A 12,633-nucleotide genomic window follows, 5' to 3' on the forward strand; every position below is an offset into this window, starting at 1 on the left:
ATAGTTATTATTCTGTGTAAACTTGGACAAACATAAAACCCCAAAAACAAATAAGAACACCTCATGGATTGAGTTAGGGATAATTGACATTTTTCACAATATTGAAGCTTATTCAGGGACACAGTGTCTCCCCATCTTCATTCCTCAAGTCCTCCCATCTACGTGGCACCTCCAGCCTCCCAGGTGGCTGCTCAGGTTGGAAGCCTCAAATTCCTCTCCTCTCTTCATACTCCGTCCTTGGAATAGGTTTTAGAAATATGTTCCACAGTCCGGGCACAGTGGCTCATGCCTGTAATCCCAGCACTTTGGGAGGTCAAGGCAGGTGGATCACCTGAGATCAGAAGTTCAAGTCCAGCCTGGCCAACATGGTGAAACCCTGTCTCTAATGGAAATACAAAAACTAGCTGGGATGGTGGTGGGTGCCTGTAGTCCTGAGAATAGCTTGAACACGGAAGGCAGATGTTATAGTGAACTGAGATTGTGCCACTGCTTTCCAGCCTGAATGACAGAGCAAGACTCCATCTCAAAAAAAGAAAAAGAAAAAAAAAAGAAGTATGTTCCACATCTGCTTCTTCCTGTCCCTCCTGTGCCACCACCTGGCCATACCGCCTTGGTCCCTCCCTGGAATGTCGCTGGCACTGACTGGTCTGCCCACCGACTTCTGCGAGCCCTTCCCCTTGTCATAACACAGCAGCCAGACTGATCCTTCTGCAACATGTCATCCTCTCCTCAGAAGCCCTCAGGTGGGTTCACGTCTTGGAACAGAAGCCAGGTGCTCTGCAGTGGCACACATACACCGCTCTGCAGTGGCATATGTAGGCTGCTCTACAGTGGCACACATACGCCACTCTGCAGTGGGATACATATGCTGCTCTGCAGTGACACACATACACTGCTCTGCAGTGGGATATATACGCTGCTCTGCAGTGACACATACACTGCTCTGCAGTGGCATATGTAGGCTGCTCTGCAGTGGCACACATACGCCACTCTGCAGTGGGATACATATGCTGCTCTGCAGTGGCACACATATGCCACTCTATAGTGGGATACATACGCTGCTCTGCAGTGGCACACATATGCCGCTCTGTAGTGGGATACATACGCTGCTCTGTAGTGGGATACATACGCCGCTCTGCAGTGGGATACGTACGCTGCTCTGCAGTGACACACATATGCTGCGTGTGGGTCTGCCCTGTGGGGACATCACCCGTGCAGGCACATGTGTGTGCCTCCCGTGTTCCGCCCAGCACACTCCCTGGTGCACTCCAGGCTCTCACACATCTGAGTGAAGGGAAGGCCAGCACATTTCTTCTGTAGTTAACATCTAGCTACTTGAGTTGTTTGTTTTGTGCTTTTAAGAATTGTAGGTAGCGGGTCGGGTGCAGTGGCTAACACCTGTAATCCCAGCACTTTGGAAGGCCGAGGCAGGTGGTTCACCTGAGGTCAGGAGTTCAAGACAAGTGTGGCCAAACGTGGTGAAACCCCGTCTCTAATAAAAATACAAAAAAAATAGCCAGACGTGGTGGTGGGTGCCTGTAATCCCAGCTACTCAGGAGGCTGAAGCTGGAGAATCACTTGAACCTGGGAGGCAGAGGTTGCAGTGAGCTGAGATCGCACCAGTGCACTCCAACCTGGGCAAAAAGAGTAAGACTCTGTCTCAAAAAAAAAGAAAAAAGAAAAGAAAAAAGAATTGTAGATAGTTACAGATTTTTTAATTTGTCAACTATCAATTCACTGACTTCGTTTCTCATAGGTTTCAGTTGACTGACTTGGATTTTTAAGTTATGTGGTTATATTAGCTTCAAATTATGTAATTTTTATGCTTGTAAAAATATGTATGTGCTTAGCAATTAAATGATTATGTGATTTTTTTTAGTTGTATTGTTTTTTAGTGTTTAAGTAACTATTTCCTAGTTAAATTTCCAATTGTTTGGAATCCTTTTTTTCTTATTCATCTCCAGTTTTGTGCACAGAGGGTGGGTGTGGCCTTTGTGATCTATTATTGTTAATGGCCTCCATTTAAAATCATTTTATTGGCTGTTATTTCCTTGCCATGTGAAACCTATTTTAGTGAAGCGTTGGCTTTTCTAGCAGCAAAAAATTGTTTGAAGAAAGATAATGAGAAATGGGGACTCTAATTGGCCTACAGTTCGATAGAAGAAAACTAAGTCTACCCAAACACTATAGTAGCCACTGTTTTCTCTAAACTAGGAAAAAGCAGCAGTAGAATTGTTGATTAGTCTTGCAGAAGGCTATAGTTCTCGCTGCCATCCGGTTTTTCAGCCTAAAAAACAGGTATGCCGAATGCAGGGTGCTGGGAGGGGTGTGTACGTCTCTGAAACCACCTGTCTTTTGCAGAGATGCTGGAAGGGTGCAGTTTGCCTGCTGAGTCAGACTTTGAGTTGGGCAGATCCAGCTTTCTAGCCAGCGTGGTGCTTGCTGTGGCCCTGGCCTGGTTGCTGAGTCTTCTGAGCCTCAAGTTCCATGTCTCACAGTTGAAAGTAATGCAGTGCTGATGGCACTGAGGTTTTTAGTGTTAAATGGATGAGCACTGGGAAGTGTTTTTGCTGAATCCCCTGGCAGGCTTTTATTGCTGTAGGCAGTAACGCAGAGCTGGGAGCAGTTTTTATTTGTCAGTGGTGAGTAATGTCAGTTTTTCTTCTCCTACATGGACTAGCTTTTGTTAACTTACTGAAACAAACAATTTTTTAAGCATTTCTGCCAGGAAGTTCCAATTTGGCAATCAGCGAAGGGGTTTTATTCTACATACGGGAGGATACAAGGGTAGTGCAAGGGGATTAAAAAGGCAGTCCCCAAGAATATAAGCATCGTAACAGCTGTGCAGGTGAAAATTCATAAATGAGACTACCTCTAAAACGAAGCTGTAAAATCAACATACAGCGGGTTAGGAGAGATTTGCAAAGGCGCTTTAAAGAAATGGTGCCTTGAGAAGTCAGAGGCTTCCTTGAGAATGCCTTCAGGAAAATACTGTCAGAAGGGGGCTGTCAGCAGTGAGGTTGGGAAAACAGCCTCCTGGAGGTGTCGCTTGGAGGCAGAGCATCGGGCTGCACTGGTCAGATGCCATTCCCCGTTGGCGCCGCAGACCAGCTTTACCAGTGGGGATTGCCGTGCTTTCCAAGCGCAAGCCCTTAGGAAGGTGGAGGAGGGAAGATTTAGGAAGGAAGAGGAGCTTCAAGAAGGCAGCCTTTGTCTTCCAACCACAGCTGCTGAGGCTCCAGACCATCCTCTCCCGTGCCCCACGGTGGCTATTTGGGTCCTTACCACGTCCTGTCCCCCTCCTGGCATCTCACAGGTATTCAGGCAGCTTTGCATCCTGGGCTTCGGTTATTCCTGCTGTTGAGACCACTCACGCTCTGTGGTGTCAGCAGCCACCGTTTGACTTGTTCATATGCTAGTGGGTTAGAAATGGGGAGCTTCTGCCGAGGGATCTGTCCTGTGGCCTGGCCTGGGTGTGGACGGCTGTGGTCCCCCAGGGCTTCGTGGATGTTGCGTCTGAGAAGACTGGAAGTTGGCCAGAGGCCTCATGGGGGTCCTGCAGGGACAGTCTCAAGGTGACAGCTGCTGCACCCCGAGGGCGGCCTGAACTGGAGAGGCACCTGCGCCTCTGACATGGCTTTGCAAAGCGTGCAGCATCTTCACACCTGCTGTGTTCTCCTGGTTCCAGGCCAGTCACCAGAGCTCGTACAGATTTGGTGGGGTCCTCCCTCTCAATGGCAGGTGTCAAAAGAACCTGTGGATATGGTCATAGCCACCCCGGACGTTCACTCCCTACCAATCCCCTGGTAGTTTCCCCAGCCTTCCCCCATGTGCACTGAAGAACTGACACCCGCCCTCTGGTTTTAAAATGTTTAGAATTTGTAATAATTTTATAGATACATATTTTCTAGAGAGTGATGTAACATCCATAACAATCTAAAAACAGATTTTCTAGGAAGTTACCGTGAAATCTACAAAGTCAATAAAACATTTCATCCCAGGTGCTGAGCTTTGAGGAGAGTATCAGGGTTTGGACTCTGCTGCCTTTCCCCAAAGAACTCACTTGGGAAGCAGTCAGGTACGTGGCATCCTGGGGCCTGGCTGACATCAAGCTTGTCTGGTACTGTTAGTTTCAGCAGCATTTCTTCTTTAGCGAGGCTGTTGGAAGATAAAAGGGGAAGGAGGAATTTCTGGGCCTTGGTGGCTGTGAGGAGCTGCAAGTGATGCTGAATGCGATCTTCCAGCTGGCCTGGGGCCCTGGTGGAGACTGCACATGGAACGAGAGGCAGGTTTTGAGGGTAGACAATGGCGTCCATGAGAACTACTGAGTAGGCAGAAAGAAAGATGGGTCTGAAGCTCAGGAGAGAAGTGGGGATGGAGGCATGCATTCTGGAATCGTAGACAACAGCAGACATACTTGTTCAGCAGGAGGAATAAGCAGGTGGTTCATCGTCTCGTCATCAGTCATCATTGGACTTTGCTTTTGGCTTAGGGCATCGTTTCTTTCTCCACTGTCCCATGATGGTGGCTTTTTACATTTTATATTTGGGGAAACTAAGATTCACAGTCAGGTTGCTGCTCAGTGAACCATTAACCATTATTGTCCATGGGCACTAATGTGGGCATTTTAATTGTCATATATCTTTAAATATTTTCTATTTTTCAGATTAGAAGATAATTCTGAAACAAATGCCAGCCACTCTTTAATTACAAAAATGACGGATGGGCTGTATCATCATGTGCCTGAGAATCATTGTGTTTTAAAGGACTTGGATCATCTTCCTACTGAGACGTAAGTTCCAGGACATCCTGACAACTGTTGAAACATTGATTCTGCAGATTAGCATAGCAAACTTAGACATTTTCTATGTTTTAGATTTTATAAAGTAGTCTTAGAATCCCACTGTAACTGCTCCAAGAAGAATTATGAGATCAGTTATGACAATCTCTGTGCAAGCGTGGCACATCTGATGAGGTTGTGAATGTCACATTCTGTTTGCCACAATTCAGTGTATTTAATTAACACTTGCCGCATGTCACGGTTGTCCCTGCAGACCCACCAGTGATACGCAGCTAGCCCTGGCTCCCAGAAAGCCGCAGCCTTGCAGGTACAGAAGGAGAGTGAGGTACAGGTGAGGATCACAATGCCTGCTCCAAGTCTGGCTCTGTTTGCAGGTGGCCCCAGCTGCTCCGTGAGCTCTGCAGCACACCCTTTCCTACCCTCTTCTGCCCCAGGATTGTGCTGGAAGTGCTGCTTGTGCTCCAAAGCATCGGCAAGCAGTGTCACCACGTGTCTGGCCAGGTCACCATTGCCTCGGAGCTGAGACACAGGCAGTGGGTGGAGAGGATGCTGCGGTCTCGCCAGCGGCAGAACTACCTGCGTATATGGAGTAGGTGCGCGCTCACTTTCCTGTTTTGGAGGGGCACTGTGGGGCAGGAAGTTGTCACAGATGCAGTTCCAGTCCCTACTGAAGACACAGTAGGCCCCTCACTGAACCCATCGACAGGTGTTGATATACTTGGAGTTCACAACTGATAGTATGAACCCAACGTATCTGAGACAGGGCTCAATACTTTTAGAAAGTTTACTTTCCCAGGGTTAAGGACATGCTGTGACAGCCTCAGGAGATCCTGACGGCATCTGCCCCAGGTACTTGGGGCGCAGCTTGCTTTTATACATTTTTATACATTTTAATTAGACATAAGACATCAGTCAGTAGGTGTAAGGTGTACATTGGTTCCATCTGGAAAGGCAGGAAAACACAAAGGTGGGGGCCTTCCAGGTTATAGGTGGACAAGAGACAAAGGATTGCATTGTTTTGAGTCTTTCAAAAGCCTTTCGGTGAATACACAATTGACTTGTGAGTGGGGGTAGAGGAATAGTGACTTACACCTTAGTGTGGCTCAGTGAAGCTGCATTTTACACAGGGCAGAGGAAGCAATCATATAGGTATTTGTCTCAGGTGAGATGAGGGATGACGCCCTGTCCCACCCCTGGGAAGATCAGCTGGCAACTGCATTGCCAGGGTGAAATTCAGCAGAAGTCTTTCCGGGTAGAGATCTTGAGGCCCACGAGGCATTTCCTTGTGGACAAACTGTGAGGGAGGTCTGTATGTAGCTTTTTTCTCTTCGTAGCCACATTATTTAGGAATAAAATGGGAGGCAGGTTTGCCTGAGGCAGTTCCCAGCTTGACTTTTCCCTTTGGCTTAGTGAGTTTGGGGTACTGAGATTTATTTTCCTTGCACGGTGGAAACAAAAGTTAAGTTCCCACAGCATGTTTCTGGTCATAAAAATATTGCCAAACTTCTAAAGAAAGATCCAAAACACTTACAGTGTTAAACATTGAGGCACATATGAGCTCTATGGACATTTAAGAGAGATGAATAAAAACAAGTGAGAACTACTCAGTGTTTGGCGAGGCAGTGAGTGACGGCAGTCCTGTGGTGGTTAAATGAGGCAGTAAATGTTTGCAGAGCGAGACCTCCCCAGGCCCGGCCCCTTCCCCCCACCCACAGCTCCAGCACCAACAGGAACAAATGTGTGGGTCACTGAGCACTTTTGTACCGACACGCACTGTCAAGCACTTGTATGATGATGGTAGACTTTACAAGTTCTTATAATTTCATTCATTCATTCATTTTCCAACCTGTTCATTCCAGTTCAGAGTTGTGGGTGGCTGGAGCCTATCCCAGCAGCTCCGGGTACAAGGCAGGACCCACCCTGGACAGGACGTGGTTCCTTCACAGGGCCAGTCACACACCCACACTCACTCTGGGACCATGGAGATGTGCCAGTTCACCTAATGTGCACGGCTCTGGGATGTGGGAGGAAACTGGGGGATGGGAGAAAACCCATGCAGAACGTGCTTCTCCACACAGACCGTGGCCCTCACGGTGTATCGATTTCTTTTCTCACTGATGTTGTGATGAAATGGTGTCGAATGAAATGATGTTATCTGAGGACTGTGAGGACTCCCTATGCTGATTTTCATAGAAAGTTATAGTACATACTATTTTAAATAGTGTTTGTAATTTGGCCTATGGAAATGTGAGTTCTATCTACCTAAATGAATATTTGGATTTAAAGTATAACAGCAGATTAACTGGATTTGGATTTAAAATATAAGAGCAGATTAACTTAATAGCAGATTCACAGCATTATGGTTCCTTCACTTACAGTATATATTTTAGAATGTGCTACATCCTTAAGAAATGACCATTTTGGATACATTTCTAGAACTTTTGGGTTGAGTGGTATCTGTGTTTTTAAAGCTTTAAATAGATACCACTGGATTCCCCTTCAGAAGGGTGCTACTCAATTTACACTCTTACCAGCAGTTTATAAGACAAGGTCATTCTCTTATTAACACTCTCCAAAACCAGAATATTTTTAAATGTCTCAACTAGTTTCATGGGAAAAATAAGATCTTACTATAGTTGGGATTTCTTTAATCTGGTGGCATTGAGCGTATTGAGGCCATTTGTTTTCCTCTGGTGAGAGTCCCTCCCTAGATGTCAGAGGGCAGGGAGCAGGGGGGCTGCTGGGCGCAGACTGGGCCTGCCTGGTGCCCCGTGAGTGTGCAGAGACCCTGGCAGCCCTGACGTAGACCGTCAGATGTCTGAGAGTCTCAGATGATGACTGATGAGCAAGGAATGCGGACGTGCAGGATGGGCCGGGAGCAAGGGCTACACTGGGCACTCCTGCCAGCCACGGGCCTGGGGGCTGGAAGCAGGCATTGGGCTCTGAGAATTAGGAAAATTATTTTTTGAGAAGTTGGAACTTAAGGATGTTGATGTGGTGAAACATCTTTTTCCTGATGAAGGTGGAAAATACCAATGTTCCTCACGTTTAAATTTACTTTCATCTGTTTTTAGTATCAGACTACTGTTCCCTGTGCCCAGCCTGATCCTGTTCCTCATTACGCTGGAGTTGGTCAACGTTCATGCTGTTCATGGGAAGAATGCGCATGAGTATCAGCAGTACCTAAAGTGAGTATGTTCCACTTCTCTGTAGTCGCATTGCATCGTGGGAAAGATTGGGGGTGAGCCTGTAGGAGTGAGACTGGGGCAGAATGAGGGCCACCATCTCCTTGGTGGCCCCACCGCCGTCTCAGGCAAGGGTCTGACATCCGGCCTGCAAGAAAAACTCCCACATCCAAATGTCTCAAAGCCACATTTTGTTTGTTTTTCGGAGACAGAGTTCCATCTGGAAAGGCAGGAAAACACAAAGGTGGGGGCCTTCCAGGTTATAGGTGGACAAGAGACAAAGGATTGCATTGTTTTGAGTCTTTCATAAGCCTTTTGGTGAATACACAATTGACTTGTGAGTGGCGGTAGAGGAATGGTGACAAATACTTTAGTGTGGCTCAGTGAAGCTGCATTTTACACAGGGCAGAGGAAGCAATCATATAGGTATTTGTCTCAGGTGAACTGAGGGATGACACCCTTTCCCACCCCTAACCCTAACCCTAACCAACCCAAACCCTAACCCTAACACCTAAACCTAAGCCCTAACCCTAACCCTAAACTCTGACCCGCATCCTCACCCTCACCTTGACCATAACCCGTAACCCCTAACCCTGACCCTAACCCTAACCCCGAACCCCTAACCCTAATCCCTGACCCTGACTCTAACCCTAACCCCTAACCCTAACCCAACCCTAACATTATCCTAACCCTAACCCCAACCCTAAAACTAACCTTTAACCCTTAACCCTAACCCTAACCCTTAACCCTAACACTTAACCCTCTAACCCTAACCCCCAACCCTAAAACCCTAAACCTAACTGCTAACCCTAAGCCTAAACCCTAAACCCTAACCCTAACCACCCTAACCCTAACCACCCTAACCCTAACCCTCTAACCCTAACCCCCTAACACTAACCCTAACCCTATCCCTACTCTAACACCTAACCCTAACCCCAACCCCAAAACCCTAACCCTAACCCCTAACACTAACACCTCACCCTGAACCTCACCCTCACCCTGACCATCACCCTCACCCTAATGCTAACCCTAACCCTAAACCCTAACCCTAACCTTAATCCCAACCCCAACCCCAAAACCAACCCCAACCCTAACCCCTAACCCTAACCCCTAACCCTAACCCTAACCCTCTAACGATAACCCTAACACTAACCCTAACCCTACCACTAAAACGCCAAAACCCTAAAATCCTAACAATGACCCTGACCCTAACACCTAACCCTAAACCCTAACCCTAACCTAACCCTAACTCTCACCCTAAACCTAACCCCACCGCTAACCCTAACCTAAACCCTCTAACCCACACCCACACCTTAACCCTACCCTAACCCTAACTCTACCCTAACCCTAACCCTAAAACCCTAACACTAACCATACCCTAACCCTAAACCTTAATGCTAACCATAACCCTAAAACCCTAACCCTAACCTCTAACCCTAATCTCTAACCCTAACCCCTAACCCTAATATTAACCCCAATCCCTAAACCCAACCCCAAGCCCAAGCCCAACCCTAACCCCCAACCCCTAACTCTAACCCAAACGCCTAACCATAACCCTAACCGTCTAACCATAACCCAAACAATAACCCTAACCCAACCCTAAAACCCCAAAACCCTAACCCTGACCCTAACCCCTAACCCTAACCTAACCCTAACCCTCAAACTCACCCTAATCCTAACCCCAACTCCTAACCCTAACCTAACCCTAACGCGAACCCTCTAACTCTCACCCTCACCTTAACCCTACCCTAACCCTAACTCTACCCTAACCCCTAACTCTAACCCTAAACCCTAACCCTAACCCTAAAACGCTAACCCTAACCTAACCCTAACCCTAAACCTTAACCCTAAACCCTAACCCTAAAACCCTAACCCTAACCTCTAACCCTAACCCGTAACCCCTAATGCTAATCCCTAACCCTAACCCTAAAACCCTAACCCTAAACCCTAACCCCAAAACCGAACCCGAACACGAACCCTAACCCTAGCCCTAACCCTAAAACCCTAGCCCTAACCCTAAAACCCTAACCCTAATCCCTAACCCCTAATCCTAGCCCTAGCCCTAACCCTAGTCCTAACCTAACCCCTAACCCTAACCCTATCTCTACCCTCTAACCCTCACCCTCACCCTCGCCCTCCACCTATTCCTAACCCTAAAACCCTAACCCTAAAACCCAAACCCTTGGGTGGAGAGAACCTCTGTGCGCAGGATTCAGAGATTTCAGTTTCCCGTTTTCCACTCTGAACCATTCTAAGTAGTCTCTGACCTTCGTTATTCAGGGCTAGAAACAGGAAGGATTTTATTTACTGTGGATGCGGCCCCGAGTTGTCGCAAAGCGAGGCGGTGCCGCCAACGTGTGTGCTGAGGAGAACGCAGCTCCGCCCTCGCGGTGCCCCCCACGCCAGGGTCTGGGCTGAGTAGAACGCTGCTCCGCCTTCACGGTACCCCAGAGATCTGTGCAGAGGAGAACACAGCTCCGCCCGCGCGATGCTCTCACTGTCTGGGCTGAGGAGAATTCAGCTCCGCCCTCACAAAGGTACAGCTGCTGGCACTGGCGCAGACCTGCGCGCCGGCGCGATGCAGGCGCAGTCGCAGACCAGCGCAGGCGCACAGTCGCAGGCCGGCGCGTCGCAGGCGCAGAGACGCAGGCGCAGAGTTGCGCGCCAGGCGCGGCGCAGGCCGGTGCAGGCGCAGAGTCGCAGGCCGGCAGGCCCAGGCGCAGAGTCGCAGGCCGGCGGGGCGCAGGCGCAGAGTCGCGCTCCAGGCGTGGCAGAGGTCGGCGCAGGCGCAGAGTCGCAGACCGGCGTGGCGCAGACGCAGAGTCGCACACCCGCGCGATGGAGGGGGAGGGTCGCGGCGCAGGCGCAGAGACGCACGCCGCGTGGGCGTGAAGGGGTGCGGTGCAGGCGCAGAGACGCACGCGGCGGGGAGAGCAGCGCAGAGAGGGGCTAAACATCAGTAATCTGACAAGCCGGGCTCGGGTGCCCCCTGCTTGCAGCCACGCACTACAGGGCCCTCTTGCTCACGGTGCTGTGCCAGTGCGCCCCCTGCTGGCGACTAGAGCAACTGCAGGGCCGTCTTTCTTACAGTGGTGGCCAGCGCCCCCTGCTGGCGCCGGGGCACTGCCGGGCCCTCTTGCTCGCAGTATAGTGACGGCACGCCGCCTGCTGGCAGTTGGGGACATTGCAGGGCTCTCTGGATCACAGTGCGGTGGCAGCACTCCCGATGCTGGCAGCTGGAGACACTGTCCGGCCCTCTTGCTCCAAGTGAAGTGGTGACTGGCTCCCCGGCTGGCAGCTGGGGACACTGCCAAGGGCCCTCTTGCTTGCCTTGTAGTGGGGGCACGCCCCCTTCTGGCCGCTGGGGGGCACTACAGGATCCTCTTGCTCACAGTGTGGTGGCAGCACGCCCCCTGCTGCCGACCAGGACACTGCAGGGTCCTCTTGCTAAAGGTGTGGTGCCCGTGCGCCACCTGCTGGCAGCTAGGGACACTGCAGGGTCCTCTTGCTCACAGTATACTCGTGGTACGCCCCCTGCTGGCAGCTGGGGACACTGTGGGCCCTCTTGCTGGCAGTGTCGTCGCAGCACAACACCTGCAGGCAGATGGGGACTATGCAGAGCCATCTTGCTCCAGGTGTGACGGCTGGCACCCCCTAAAGGCCACCTTCTACACCACTTAAAGTCGGAGCGCCAGTTACTAAGCCATCAGCTCTGGAAATTGATGTCCCAGTTCTTGTCTAACTTGGAAGATTTTCACCAAGGGGCAATACAAAGATGGCAGATAACTTCATTGAAAAAAATACAGTGTGAAGAGCTTATTGTAGAAAAATAGGAGTAGATTGATCGTGCAGGAAAGCAGCATAAGAGTCCTGTGCAGGGAATTTTATTTTGGATTTATTCACATTCCTGCCTCTGTCTCAAGTCTCCGCCAGTTTTCTTTGTCTGGTTTTCCTGCTCCTGCCTTAGGTCCCCAACTTGCCCCACTTAGGCTTGTGGGACCTCCTCACTGTTGGTTGAGGCACATGTGTGGAGATCGATCCGAAGCCATTCTGGTACCAGGCTCCTTCCCACCATCCCAGGCAGGCTGACAGCGGTCACATTTGGACCTACTGCGTCTATCTCTTTTGAATGTGCTTCTCTGCCCTAATCTGTACTTATGGTGCCAGGTTTCTTTTAAGAATGTCCCCTTTGTCCTTATCAGCATGTAGCTAGCAATATTCTGACATTTTTACTGCAGAATGAATGATGACTGGGGCATCTTAAGAGGATTTCTAGGGTATTTCTTTCTGCATAGGTACCTCTTCTCCCTCCTACCCACAATTGACAAGTGCCTATCCACTCCAGCATTACAGATGCCACTAAATGTGCATTTTTGGTGGTCCCCCCAGGTGAGCCTTCCCAGACTTTCCCTTTCCCAGGAGCTCCCCCTCCTGTTCATGTCTAGCTGTCTATCTGACAGAGCCCAGTATCTATCTAACAGAGCCCAGTATCCTGTGTCTTTCCCAAAAATAGTGAGGGGATGATTATTGGAAACCATAGGAAATGATATGCATGTACATGAAAACTTTACAACTTACACATATAATCACTCAAAATCATCCTTACACTAAAAATGCAAAACTATACAATTTTTAGAAGAAACTATG

At 49.3% G+C, this 12,633-nt stretch overlaps 1 protein-coding gene across 1 annotated transcript in view; it reads left to right on the forward strand.

Annotated features, from left to right (window-relative positions):
• LOC112622651 (endoplasmic reticulum membrane-associated RNA degradation protein-like) overlaps positions 1–7,993 on the forward strand; it is a 10,937-nt gene extending 2,944 nt beyond the window's left edge. The window contains exons 3-7 of the mRNA XM_025382369.1: positions 2,215–2,298; positions 4,002–4,078; positions 4,667–4,792; positions 5,176–5,394; positions 7,876–7,993. Coding sequence (XP_025238154.1) covers positions 2,215–2,298; positions 4,002–4,078; positions 4,667–4,792; positions 5,176–5,394; positions 7,876–7,993 — 624 coding nt within the window. The remainder of the gene's footprint in view (positions 1–2,214; positions 2,299–4,001; positions 4,079–4,666; positions 4,793–5,175; positions 5,395–7,875) is intronic.
• Positions 7,994–12,633: the final 4,640 nt, after the last annotated feature.

The sequence above is a fragment of the Theropithecus gelada genome, chromosome 4 (assembly GCF_003255815.1).
Source record: "Theropithecus gelada isolate Dixy chromosome 4, Tgel_1.0, whole genome shotgun sequence".
Lineage (NCBI taxonomy): Eukaryota > Metazoa > Chordata > Mammalia > Primates > Cercopithecidae > Theropithecus > Theropithecus gelada.